Source organism: Carlito syrichta, unplaced genomic scaffold, assembly GCF_000164805.1.
Source record: "Carlito syrichta isolate Samal-C Ts95f unplaced genomic scaffold, Tarsius_syrichta-2.0.1 Scaffold308105, whole genome shotgun sequence".
NCBI lineage: Eukaryota > Metazoa > Chordata > Mammalia > Primates > Tarsiidae > Carlito > Carlito syrichta.
Window position 1 is genome coordinate 376,137 of NW_007252201.1, and position 14,280 is coordinate 390,416.

General features: G+C 38.2%; 1 protein-coding gene across 1 annotated transcript in view; it reads right to left on the reverse strand.

Moving 5' to 3' along the window:
• SP100 (SP100 nuclear antigen) overlaps nucleotides 1-14,280 on the reverse strand; it is a 106,847-nt gene that overhangs the window by 29,996 nt on the left and 62,571 nt on the right. The window contains 8 exon segments of the mRNA XM_021716002.1: nucleotides 5,038-5,091; nucleotides 6,263-6,340; nucleotides 6,343-6,378; nucleotides 9,872-9,955; nucleotides 10,865-10,912; nucleotides 12,064-12,150; nucleotides 12,861-12,914; nucleotides 14,032-14,115. Of these exon segments, the coding sequence (XP_021571677.1) occupies nucleotides 5,038-5,091; nucleotides 6,263-6,340; nucleotides 6,343-6,378; nucleotides 9,872-9,955; nucleotides 10,865-10,912; nucleotides 12,064-12,150; nucleotides 12,861-12,914; nucleotides 14,032-14,115 (525 nt within the window).

Genomic DNA, 14,280 nt, shown 5'->3' on the forward strand with positions numbered 1-14,280 from the left:
GGCAGTAAGGGTTGCAGAGGGAGCACAGCAAGGGAAACCAGAGGCAGAGTCCCACTGAAGAAGAAGAAGAAACAGGCACCCTGTCACCATCTTGAAAACTGGGCAGGGAAGTGCTTCAGCTTGCTCACCATAGACCGACAGACCCAAACTTTGTGATGGTGGGTTAACTACTCAGGGGTTGATATTCCAAAGAGAATATCTCAAAAGCACAAACTCCAGAGGGACAGGATGAGTGCTGAGTCTTGGGCACCCCACCCCCTACCCTGATTCAACCGTGGGACAAAGGGTGTGACCAGAAAAAGATGAGGAAGACCCTTGAAGAGATCAGCAGTGAGTTCGGGTCTGACCCAACACCCTCCTCCCCAGCAATCCTCTGAATATCAGATCCACATGGCTGCAGCATGACTAAGAGGGATGATCCCAGGCAGGCCTGGACATCGACCACGATAGGAGGACTCTACTCCAGGGTAAGCCTGGCTGTGGTGCCCCCTGCCAGCACCTGGGAAAGAGAAAATCCCACACTTCACCACTGGAGGGGATCCCCCTGACCATACAAGAGTAAGAGGGGAGGACTGAAGCCCCATCCCACCCCATCACCTCCTCCTTACCTGGGTGGGACATGGGCACATTGTGAATGAGGCCACAGTCCCACAGAACACAGCAGAGGGGCTTACCTGTGAGCAACTAAGAGGAACAATTACAGGACCTGCCACAAGAGGGCAGGTTGTTTTTTGTTCTTTGGGTTTTTTTGTTTGTTTCTTTGTTTTTTAATTTTTTTTTTTTTCCTTTGTGCATGAATGTGTATGTGAGAATTTGATCTGGATAGCCCCCAACTTTTTTTTTCTCTTTTTCTTTATTCTTTTTTTCTTTCTTTCTTCTTTCGGTTTTTGTTTTCTGCCTATGTGTGTATGTGAATGATTGAGTGCTCATCTTTCTGTTTGTTTGTTTTGGGTTTTTTCCTTCTCTTTTTTTAGTTTGGTGTATGTGTGAGGGTTCAATTTGAATTCATTTTTTTTTCTCTTTTCTTTTTTCTGTTTTGTGTTGGGTGTGTGTGTATGTGTTCGGTTTTCCCGTTTTTTTCTTTTTTTCTTTTTTGCTTTGTTTTCTCCCCCAATTTGTTTTGGTTTCAGTTTGTGTATGTGTATGTGTTTAATTGTTTTTGACGTTGGTTTCTGCTTTTGTTTTTCTATGTTTAAAAAAATTAAAAAATTTTTTTGTCCATCTTATTTCATTCTACTTTTCTCTGTTCTCCTCATTGCTGCTACTGTAACTTGGACTCAGGGAGTACACACATGTAACCATTGCATCATCATATAGAGTGATAATGAGGAGTGGTCTCAGGGAACCCATACCACAATCATTGTGATTTGCAAGTAGTTTCTGAATCCTAGCTTTCCATCCTCCACCTTATTTGACTCTCAAAACTACAAGAGGCAGCAAAGCTTCCCGCCTACAACCTTCTTTCAAAATATAACAAATTCAGAACCCTGATCAGAGAAGAGTAGAGGGCTGAGCAAATATTAGAAGTGAAAGCCTCTCCCACTGCCACTGAATAATGAAACTAAAGAGAAAAGAAAAAGGTCTGTCACAAACGAGGAAAAATCAGTGGACATCTACAGGTAATTCCCAGTGTAGCAAGGAGAAATCGCCTAACAAATCAGATCTCAGAACCCAAACAATGGAAGTCACCAATGACTGGCCCCAGAATACAACGGAAATAGGGAATGGATGGAAAAGTGACTACGACTCAAGAAAGACAAGATGCACACTGAAAGAACTTGTAACAGAGATTTTGATCATAAAAAACTTCATCCAGGAAATAAATGACCAGATGACAGGCACGGAAAGCAGAGTCAATCAACCAGAAGACAGAATCTCAGAACTTGAAGACCAAAACATGGAATTAACCCGATCTGGAAAAAACATAGAAAGAAAACTCAGAAAAAAATAACAAAGCCAAGAGATGTGTGATTCTATCAAAAGGCCGAACCTATGCCTGATTGATATCCCAAAAGAAGAAAGAGAAAGGGAGAACACCTTGGAGCAAGTATTCCAGGAGGTTATCCAAGAAAATTTTCTCCATCTCACCAGAGATATGACTATCCAGACACAGGAGATACCAATAGCCACAGCAAGACAGCAAATGAGAATACCAACCCCTAAGAGGGGAATTTAAATCTCTATGAACACACATCAGGAAAATGGAAAGATCACAAGTTAACAGCCTAACAAATCACCTAAGGGAACTGGAAAGACAAGACTCCCAAAACCCTAACTTTAGCAGAAGAATCCAGACCACCAAAGTAAAAGCCCAGATACAGGGAATAGAAGACAAAAATATAGAAAAAAACAAAACGAAAAAACAAAAACTGGTTCTTTGAAAGAATAAACAAGATTGATGGAATCCTAGCCAGACTCTCCAAGAGAAAAACCGAAGAAAAAGCCCAAATAGACACAATCAGAAATGCAAAAGATCAAACCACAACTGACCCTGAAGAAATACAAAAGATTATCAGAGACCGCTATGCACACCTGTATGGAAACAAACTCGACAATCTAAACGAAATGGGGGACTTTCTGAATCACACAACCACCCAAGGTTGAAACAAGAAGACACTGAGACACTAAAGAGACCAATAACAAGCCAGAAAATTGACTCCGTCGTTAAGAGAAAAATCTACATAAAAAAACCAGTTGGCTTTCCAGGGGAATTCCACAAAACATACAAGAAGGAGCTGATACCAATCTGGTGAATGTATCCCAGGCAATTGAGAAAGATGGAATTCTTCCCACATCCTTTTATGAAGCTAACATCATACTGGTACCCAAACCGGGTAACGATCCAACGAAAAAGAGAACTCCAGTTAATATCCCTAATGAACATAGATGCAAAAATCCTCAACAATATTCTAGCAAATCGAATCCAACAACACATCTCAAAAATCATCCACCATGACCAAGAGGCTTCATCCTCAGGATACAAGACTGGTTCAACATCCAGACTACCGTAAATATAATTTAATACATCGACAGATGTAAAAAACTAGAACTACATGATTATATCATTAGATGCAGAAAAAAGTCTTTGATAAAATCCAGTATCTCTTCTTGACAAAAACCCTCAAATATCTAGACATAGAAGGAACATACCTCAAAATAGTATGCCCCATCTATGATAAACCCACAGCCAGCATATTGCTAAATGGACAGAAACTCAAAGCATTTCCCCTGCAAACTGTAACAAGATAAGGCTGCCCACTCTCACATTTAACATTGTGTTGGAAGTCCTAGCAATAGCAATTAGATAAGAGAAGGAAATCAGGGGTATTCAAATAGGAAAAGAAGAAGTGAAGTTATCCCTCTTTGCTGATGTTATGATCCTACACCTTGAATCTGATTTGACAAAGTGTTAAATTGAAAAATTTTCAAGAAGATCAATTTTATTCTCTTGTAAAATATGGAGATACATGTTTATTCATAACCATTACCAATTTATTTTGCTTTCTGTCAATATAAACTTGTCCTTGGTAGAGTTATTTGGAGGGGTCTTGTAACACTCAACCCAAATAGAAATTCTTGCCACTTCTCATGAAATCATTTCCAAAGAAATCTGTGATTCTGACTGGTTGTATTACTTGATAATTTTGGGGCCTGGCCATAATATTTTAAGTGATGTCTGGATCCCTAAACTGTATAAATTCTCCTGAGATTTATATTAAATCAGTGGCATTCTGATCTCCTCACATGCACTTAGAAAATAAAATGATTATAGATTTCCTATTTAAGTGGTGATTTTGAGAGTCTTATCTAATGTAAATTCACTATAGTTGTTACATAATGGGAAAAAAAGATATTCATAATAACAAAAATTTATACAACCATCTAAAGCTTTTCAAAACTGCAAGAGTTGTACCAAAAAAACGTTTAGTGGAAGAACCCTAAATAAGACACGAATAAAAAGGTAAAATTCAATGCATTTCTAATCAGAGTTTCCAATGGACTTGGAAGTGAGTAGGGGAGTTCTTCTTGAGTTCATACTAAAATTCACCTCTAGTGAGTCATCAGGACAGTTCTACCTCTGAATTCTCCTTTCTCTTCTGTAGTCCCATCAGTTACAAAGAAAAAACATATACTGTAAACACGTAAGGGCACCATGTGATGTAAGTGTGAGTCACATCATGATGCAATAGTGTAGAGAGTACTTTTGAAATTCCCACCTAATATACACAAAGAGGCAAATCTCATGTGGGTTATATATGCAAACATTAAAAATGATCAGGTATTTGAAACAATATAGAAATCTTGAGAAAGAAATGGCTATTGTACACATAATATGAACCCAGGAATGAGTGAGAAAAAGCTGACAAATTTAACTGCCTAAAAATTTAAAACTTCTCTAGATTCCCTCAAAAAGCCTAGAAGAAAAACAAATGGGAAAAATATTAGCAACATGATGACCAAGTTTATATATACATGTATAACATATAAACATTTGTATATTCATTCAGTATAGTAATAAAAAGACAAAGTCCACAGCAGGAAACACTGACAGCATTCTATAACAGAGTACTATGAAGAAGAAAAACAAATGACCAATAAAAAATGAAAAATTCCTGATTACACAAAAAGTGAAAACAATGCATTTTAAAGCAGCCCTGAAATGAAACTTTTTATATTTCAATTATAAACATTACATGCTTTTATTATCTAGGTATGATATATCAGTTTAAAAAGCATGAAAAAGAAAAGCATGTATAGAATTACTCAATTTACAAAAATAAAACTATATCCCAAAATATACTAATGCATGCATAGAAAAATCTGAAAAGAATAACACCAATGTCCACAAAAAACATGAATTTTAAAAACCGAATAGTAAGCAACATGAAAATATGAGCATTTTGAAAAAAGTACATTGCTACTTTACAAGGCATTTATTTTTTTGTCTTACGAAAGGAATGGAAAATTAAGATAAACCTGAGCATTAAAAAATAGTACATTTTAGCAAAAATCAAGTAAATTTTTATTCATTCTTACTTCTTTTCTCACTGTGTTTTTCCAAAGTAGAATTATTTTCAATGTCCATGGTATCTAGAAAGTGACAGGAGGTGGTCAGAGAACTGTGATTTATAAATAAAAGTTACAAATCTCATTATAATTCACAAGCCTTCTGTGTGGAAGGCTTGAGTTTATAACAAAGTTCTGAGTATCACCTCTCTATCTTCCTTCTAAAGGAAATAAGCAGATACTGAATTGATATCTAAGATCTTCCTTTAGTTCTCTGAGACTTTGAAAAAGCTCTTAATTACTTACATGCACCATTTTTTTTTCATTTACAAAACAGGGATAGCAACAGTTATCCTGTTTTTAAATATTTTATGGCAAAAAAAGTAAATATTTTATAACAAAAGTTAATAGGAAAGCACTAATAAATCAATAACATGCTGGATTCAAAACTATACATTTTTAGTTTAAGAGTAGTTATCTGAGGTCTTCTTCCTGACAGATAGCAGGATCATTTGTCTTTTTAGGTCTTTCCAGGTTGTGACAAAGTGACAATATCATCTGCCAGTGGAAGAACATGGCTTTCTTTGTTCCAAGGAGAATGGTGGAAATCACTAAGTTCAATATATTAGAATTGATATGCTAATATAGTAAATGAGATTGCAATTTTTTTTTGAGTTGGAGTCTCACTCTGTCGCCCAGACTGGAATGCAGTGGCTGCTCCCGGCCACCGCAGCCTCGACCTGCTGGGCTCCGGTGATCCTTCCGCCTCAGCCTTCCGAGTAGCTGGAATTACAGGCATGCGCTACCACACCCGGCTGATTTTTTGATTTATTGTAGAGATGAGGTCTCGCTACCCGCGGGCTCAGGTGAGATTGCAATTTTTACCATTGTATTTCTACTGTATCACTCATATATAACCAAGAAAATCCATCTTTTTAAAGATGACTTTATAATGACCTCTTATCTCCCCACAGTTCCCCCAAAAGTTCATGCTAACAAATGTAGAAAACAGAATTATGATGTGGATTGAACTTGTTCCTTATCACAGTGTGTGTAGAGTCAAGTGCAACAGGACCTAGGTGCTCTAATTTTAGACTTTATAAACTCTGCAGCTTGGGACCTGTGGTCCCACTTCCTGTTGGTGCGTCACAGGCTGCTTGATATTCTCCTTGAACTTTGATCACCCCCACAGCCCTATCCAGTGTCTATGGTATTCACAGAGCCACTTCCATCCCAAGATCCTTGACAGCCTTACCCATCATGTCAGATGATTGCCTACTTTCAGTCCTTGCTTCTTGACGTCTTGGCACACCTTTTGAAAAACAAATGATAAGGAATACTCCTCAGTTTCAGGTCCTTGTAGCTCTGATCCTAAACTGTGATTTGTAAAAAATTCCAGTTGTGACCTCTCCCCTCCAAAGTCCCTCCTTTTGCCAACATTAGTGACTATCCCCTCTCTACTGCTACTGAAATCTCTCTTTTGTTGTTCCTCACTGTATTTGTCCCTTCCTTTCACGGATGACTGCGAGAATATCAACTTGAAATAAAGGGTCAATTAGTGATGCGTTTTAGTTATAGAGAACAGTGGAGGAGCAGAGGTTGGTTTTAGGGGGGAAATGATGTGCTCAGTTTTGAAACGTTGGGTTTGAAATTTGGAGACCTTGTGAAACATCCAAGTGGAAAGGCTAGGACTTCAGGACCCTGGACAGAGGCCTTCTGCCGCCCAAATGCGTGACTTTAGAAGTTTAGAAGACAGGGTTGTAATCCCAGCACTTTGGGAGACCGAGGCGAGTGGATTCCCTGAGCCTGCGGGTTCGAGACCAGACTGGGCAACTTGGCAAGACCTCGTCTCTACAATAAATAAAATATTAGCCGGGCGTGGTAGCGCGCGTCTGTAGTTCCAGCTACTTGACAGGCTGAGGCGGAAGGATCGCCAGAGCCCAGCAGGTTGATGCTGGGGTGGCTATGAGCGTGCCACTGCACTCCAGCTTGGGCAAGGGAGAAAAGTAGACAGGGCTGGCTGGAGATATATGTTTAGAAATCATTAGGTTGTGGGTAGTGGCATAGAAGTGGTTGAAACGCCTGGGTGAGCTCTTGTGCAATCTGGATGAGCTAGAGGGGCAATTTTGATACTGGGAACACCTTACTCTGAAAACTCATGACAGTTGTGCCAAACTTGTTTTGCCTCATAGTCATCTCAGATCCCACAATTTCTCCATTGATCTCCTCTCTCTCTCTTTTATGCTTTCCCTTTTTCTCTTCCAATTCCCTTCTAACTTTTAACACTTTCTTTACATAGTTCTTATTATGCCTCATCTATTACACCTCTCCATTTATCAGCCCCTGTATCTCATTCCACCTATTTTCCTATGTTTTTGTCTCTGGATCTAGCCTTATTATTGAGGTGATCCTCTTTCAACTATCACTTCCCCTTTCTGTTCTCCTAGCTCTGTTTCTCTCAGTCTTATTTTGATCTTTTGACTGTTTTTACAGTTTCAATCTTGTCTTCATCCATATTTTCTTCATTTATAGTCAGCTTCATCTCACAGATTACTACTCTCATTGTCACCAAATGACTGCATGGCCAGCTCTATTACCATTACCAGTTCCCTATGAGCATTCTATATTGCAAGTCTGCAATCAGTCACTGTATTTATCTTCATATTTCTGGAACAACTTCTGGAGGTATCTTGAAAATTCTCTCTCTTCCTCCACAAAACTCCCCTACCAAGAGTATTTGGATACTTTGTTCACTTAGAAAAACTTGAGGTTGACTCAATATCTTTTCATTTGGTGACCCCAGTCTACTTTTTTACATTCTTTCTCCTTACATTATTCACTCACTGTCTTCTCTCTCCACTCAGGAGCCCAACTCTTCTTTTCCTTTTGTCTTCCTTAAGCCTGTTGAAGGCAACCAGAGTCTATGCTCAAGTCTGTGTGTGTGATGTCTGTGTACGTATTTGTGTGTGCATATTTTTTTGTGCAAGACAAGGAAAAGAAGAAAGAGTTTTCCTTCTATATAGGTAAGAAAACAAAGATAATTGATAAATAATATAATTAGCTTCTCCATCACATGTTAATGGGTGGCATCTCTTCTCTCTTTCTGTGATCATTTGAAGAGCTTTGGATTCACAGAACACTGAAGACAATTAAAGGAATGATAGACTATAGACAGTGATGGGGGAACCAGGAAACACACTTCAATATGGTCATGCTATTTCAGCAGATGTGCTGAGACTACTACTCCAATGAGTACCCTTCATATCCAACAGAGACTTGCTCTATCTTTTCCTATCTTGCCACACTGCATTCTCCTTACTTCTCATTTTTCTGCCTATTGCCTTGCCTCTATGCATTTCTATCTCTATCTCTTTGATTCTGTGAGCTTCTTTCTCCCTGATTTTTCTTGTCTCCTGTGTTGCTTTTTCTCTTTTCATTAATTATGCTCTTACTTTATGTTCTCCTTTATTTCTGTTTATCCATTTAGGTTCTATCTTTCGAGGTATTTTGTATACCATATAACTGGTTCCATTCTTACCCTCTCTACATCTTTATGATTTTTATATTTTTTCTCTCTATTGATATCAACCAATATGGTTGAGATATCGCATCAATATGTCAACAACAATATATACACATATGTGTGTATGCATACACTGGTATGTTACATAGAATGAACACACACATACACAGAGTTGTTGTCAATTAAGTTTTATGTTATAACATGTATTATATGAATGCACACAAACAGAGTTGTTTCGTTGTTTGTTTGTTTTTTGAGTCAGAGTATCACTCTGTCACCCAGGCTGGAATGCAGCGGTATGATTACAGCTCACCTCAGCTTCAATCTCCTGGGCTCCGGTGATCCTTTTGCCTCAGACTCCCAAGTAACTTGGACAATAGGTGTGTGCCACCACACCTGGCTAATTTAAAAAATATTTTTGTAGAGATGAGGTCTCACTATGTTGTCCAGGCTGGTCTCAAACTCCTGGGATCAAGCAATCCTCCCACCTTGGCCTCTCACAGTGCTGGGATTATAGGCATAAACCACCGTGCCTGGCCCAGAGTTGTTAAATAAGCTTTCTTGCACCAGGTACTGGTATAGTCTCCTGTTAGTATTCCAGGCTTCCCGTGCCTCCTCTTTGGACTCTGACTCACGTGCGACACAGCTCTCATCCTCCTGTCTCTTACACATAACAGTCACTCACTGTGAAAGACTTAGGTTGCTAGACCCTATTGTTTCCTTGGGTTTTTTTTTTTATTCTCACACATTTGTACTTCTATTTGCTCATCCCAAAATGGGGCTAGCAAGTGGTAGCCTTCCTAAGTCTTAAGGATTTTGTGATAGCAAATAAGATCCTATTTGCCTAAGTACTTTGAAATAACACAATCCAATCCAGTAACATGGTGATGTTCAGCTGTCAAAAACTATACTAAAGGTTGAGAGTACTTGATCTGAAACTTTTATTTCTGTCTATAATTACATAGTAAGGAGAGTTGTCTTTTGAGGCTTTTACAATTACAAATGACATTAATGTCAACCAATATCACTATAAAAATCTAAGATCTTAGTAGAAATGACAGCAGATATTAAAAAAGATATCATTGTCTTGTTATTTATTTCTTCTACAACAGCAATATATAATGACATACATTTAGTTTCTAGGACTTATCTTGCTAAACATGAATTTATGGTAATTTCCTGCCTCCTTCCATTTTCTAGAATGCCCAAAAGGAATTCCCAGGATTAACTGGATACAAGGTAGTCAAGGTGCTCTAAATAAAATGCATCTGCAAACTGTAGCTTTTAATTCAGATTCCTGACATCCTGCAGGCCAAGGCTTGGCATCCTAATCTTCTTTACCTGAACCACTTCTTAGGATTGAGCTGTAGGTTTTCTGAGTCTCTTCTCCAGAACTCAGCTCTGAAAAGTCACTACTGCTTAACCCTGCAGAAAGAAATAAAATTCCTTAACAGAAGTCTTTCTTTTGAAAGACTGTCAATAATTACAGTACGACCAGGGCCTTTGGAGCTTTTAATGAGTTTGTGACAAAATCAAGCAATAGCAGACTACCCCACTTCCTCCTCTCTAAGAAATAGGGGGTGGGAAGAAATAGAAATCACTACGTAAATCCAGTACTTTGGGATTAATAGATCTGGCAATATGTTGTAAAAAGGACACTGCTATTCAACCACAGCATCTTGTGAAGTCTGCATTTATAATGACTAATTTCCTTGCATTGTTAAAAGTGGCTAGGTGAATAGGCTCCTGGAATTACTGGACCATGGCTGCGCTGTGTGGTCAGAGTCTTAGGAACCAATCCTGCAGGGCATTCTTTAAAAGGAAAATTAGAAAAGAGAAGCACATGTAGAAGGGATAGAAATACTCCTACCACTAGGCCACTCTTGGGGCTGGGCCTGGGGCTGGGGAGAACTTTGCCATGGCAGGCATTCCCCTTTGTCACCATTTCTTACACTTCTTACCCTCTCCACTTGTTTGTACATGCGTCTGCTTTCACCTCAGTTTCTTATCCATGGGGACCACGAAGGCAACATTTTAAAGATGTCAGAGCCTCCATCAGCTGTGCCTTAAATGACTGGGTGTAGTGGGTACCTCCTCCACCCGGGAGCTACTTTATCTTATTCAAGTGAGTGAAGAATAAACTTGTATTGCACCTGTACCATTGAACATTTTGAGGCCTACATGTTATATCAATTAGCCCAGTCCACCTCATTCAAAATGTAAAATGAAATCCCAATAAATTAATTTTTTTTATTTTAAAGGGTATAACAAAAATTTTAAGTGAAATTTTTATAGCAAAGCAAGTTTTTACATCAAGTTTTTAATTGCTCTTACGTCTTTTGTGTGACCTCCTAGAAGGTGAGCTTCTAATATTCACAGGATCTAGAAAGTAAAGAACAACAAAACAGAAAATCGATAACTAAAGGAGTTATAAATCTTATGACTACTTACATTGTAGACAGGATTTGGACTATGAGGATTCCTCTTCCTGTCTAAAGGAATAGAATCACCACCAAATGGAGCAGAGACCCTCGATCTTTTAGCCTTAATTGAAAAATCAAAGACACTTTGAAAATAATATTTTTTCATAGATTTGCAGCTAACTAATTTGGCAGTGAATCTGGATTTGAGCTGTCATGAGTCCTTGTGAAACCTTAGCACATTTGGTGTGAATAGTCATACAATTTTCTGTAGAAACATTAATAGAGTATATCTGAGAATGGGATTCTATCCCAGAGCTTATTGGTGTGTTTTGTAATATATAAAATATAAGCTACATTGTCTTTCTAAAATAATAAAACATCTTTGAACTTTGGAATACATCTGGCTTTGAAGGTTTTGAATAAAGTTTTACGGATGTTTGCAAGGAGTTCAGGTTATTAGTCCTATGCCTTCCTATAACTTTCCATATATTATGTGTAAAGAAACCCCCAAAAAAGTCCTTAAGCATTCATGTGCCTGTTTTCCCATCTGTGAAGTGGAAGGAACAATAGTTATCTTACCTGCCTTTCAGGTTTTTGTAAAGATGAAAATAAGATCGTATTTGTGAAGATGTTTTCAAATGTCATTATTTGGCCAAAGTCATATTTGGGGTCATTTGTCAAAAGCTATGAATTGAATTTGATGGTGATAACGAGAGCCTTTCTTTCTGCCAATAATTAGAGAGTATGACCAGGGCCTTTGGAGCTTTTAGTAAGTTTGTGTCAAAATCAAGCAATACCAGACTACCCCACTTCCTTTTCTCTACAAAACAGGGGGTGGGAAGAAATAAAAATCACTGTATAAATCTAGTACTTTGGGGTTAATAGGTCTGGCAGTATGTAGTAAAAAGGCATTGCCACTCAACCACAGCCATCTTGTGAAGCCTGCATTTTTGATGACTTATTTATTTGCATTTTGCAAAATGGCCAGGTGAGGTGGATGCAGAGAATGGGCTCCTGGAATTACTGGACCATGAATGTGCTGTATGCTTGGAGTACGATGCTCTGAAGTCAAATTCCTGGTTCCTGAAACTGGGGTGGCCATTCTTACACACTCACTTATTGGTGTCATCTTCAAAACTGCTGTGGGCTCTTCCTCCTCCTCACTGAACTCCGAAAAGTTATGGTCTTGTCCAATCACTGCAGAAAGAAACAAATGTCCCATGGAGGTCTCAATGTATGATATGGGTACCAAGACAGAAGAACATCCTATAAACAGGACCTAGGGAAACCTTGGGAAGCTCTGAAATTCCAGGGCAAAAATATCCCTGTGCCTTAAGACCTCGGTGACCTGCCTTCATTCAAATTCATGTGGCCTTAGGTTAGTGTTTTATCCCTCACTGTCACCTGGGCCTGAGGCTGAGAAAATTTCACCCCCAGTGGGCATCTCTGCTTTGTCTTGGCCTCTTCTTCTTATACCACATTATCTGTCTTCTTTTACTTGTTTCTTTGTAGATTTGTTGTTTTTGCATCTGCATTTTATTTATTTGTAGCTTTGCTTCTCTCTTGGGGCAGCTATGGAAGTCTGGTATTGAAGAAAGCAGATCATCTACTTGGCTACTTCCCTGAATAACTACAGTACTTGAAACAGGGCCTCACCCCTCCTCCATCTACAAATCCTTGGAATATTTAGTTAAGAAAAAATACTAAATTATATTCTAAAAATTTAAAACTTCTGTTGGGTTTGAGTCATTGATTTTGTTTACGTATGTTACATGAGTCTACCCTACTACAAAAGTTAAAATGTGAGCCATCTAAAATTAAAGCAAATTTTTATTTTACTTTGAAGGAGATAGCAAAGAGTTAGATTGAATATTTTATAGAAAACACTGTTCATTTATAACTCTTACCTCTTTTCCTAATATTTTTTCTGAATGTAACTGATTTTCTGAAATCTATGGACTCTGTAAAGTGAAAGGGGGAAAAAAACTGCTGTTTGTATAAATTTGATGACAACCAACATAGCAAATGGGGTTGTGATCATAATAAAGGTTGTTGTTTTTTTGATTTTTATACATAACAAAGTTTTGATGAGCATTTTGCTCTCTTTGTTCTACTGAATCCAGTTCCAGAGGCCCAGGGTCATGATGCTGGGTTCCACCCTGCTTTCTCTGTAATCCTCCCTGTGAATTCGTAAATGATTCTTAACCATCACTAATTCCAGTTTTTTCATCTACAAAGTTGGGATAACCTGGTTATTCTACTTCCTTGTTAAGGTTTTTGTGATGACAAAATGAGGCTTTATTTACAAAAGTTCTATGAAAAATAACGTAAACCAATGATTTAACTATAATTTGAGTTTGGGTACCCGAAGTCATTTTTCCCATCAATATAAATAGTCTGGGTGCAGTGGCTCATACTTGCAATCCCAGCACTTTGGGAGGCCGAGGCAGGAGTTCAAGACCAGCTGCGCAACATAGCGAGAACTTATCTCTACAAAAAATAAAAAAACTTAGCTGGGCATGGCAGCATGTGCCTGGAGTCCCAGCTACTTGGCTAAGGCAGAAGATCACTTGAGCCCAGGATTTCAAAAGCTGTAGTGAGCCATGTGTGCCACTGTACTCCAGTCTGATTGATAAAGAAAGACTCCAACTCAAATATATATACACAAACTATTCTTTGAAGCATGTGAGTAATGACTATATTACCAATGAATAGAGGAATACTGTGCTTACTATGCTCTACAAAATATCAAGGGTGGTGGTAGAAAATAAGTACATTATTTCAGCTCTTAGTATTAGTAAATACAATAGTTTATAGTAAAAAAGACTTATTTTACTAGTATATTTTTGCTACTATTTTTCAATGTGTCTATTAATTGAACCTGTTCAATTAAACAGCAGTTTATAATGCCTTCCTGATGCCTTCCATTCCCAATAGGGCCAGAGAGATTAAATGTCAAAAATATTTCCTATATGTTGTGGAATCAAGACACATAGAATAAAATTCATCAGAAAAACAGCTCTGGATTTGGATTTTGGATATTCTATAGTCCAGGAGTTGTCATTCTAATATTCTTACCTGCTGCAATCTGAAGTCCTGAGCCACTTGCTTCTTGGGCCTCCTCTTCCTCACTGAATTCTAAAGAATTGTAATTATTGATCTCTGCACAAAAGAATAGGATTATTTAGGGGTCTCAGCGTGTAACCAAGGAATCAATTCAGTAGAAAATTCCCCAATAAGAAAACTTGGAAAAACCTTTAAACCCATGCAAGTCTTGGCCTGGGCGTAGGCCTCACTGGTCTTTCATTCTTTTTTTTTTTTTTTTTT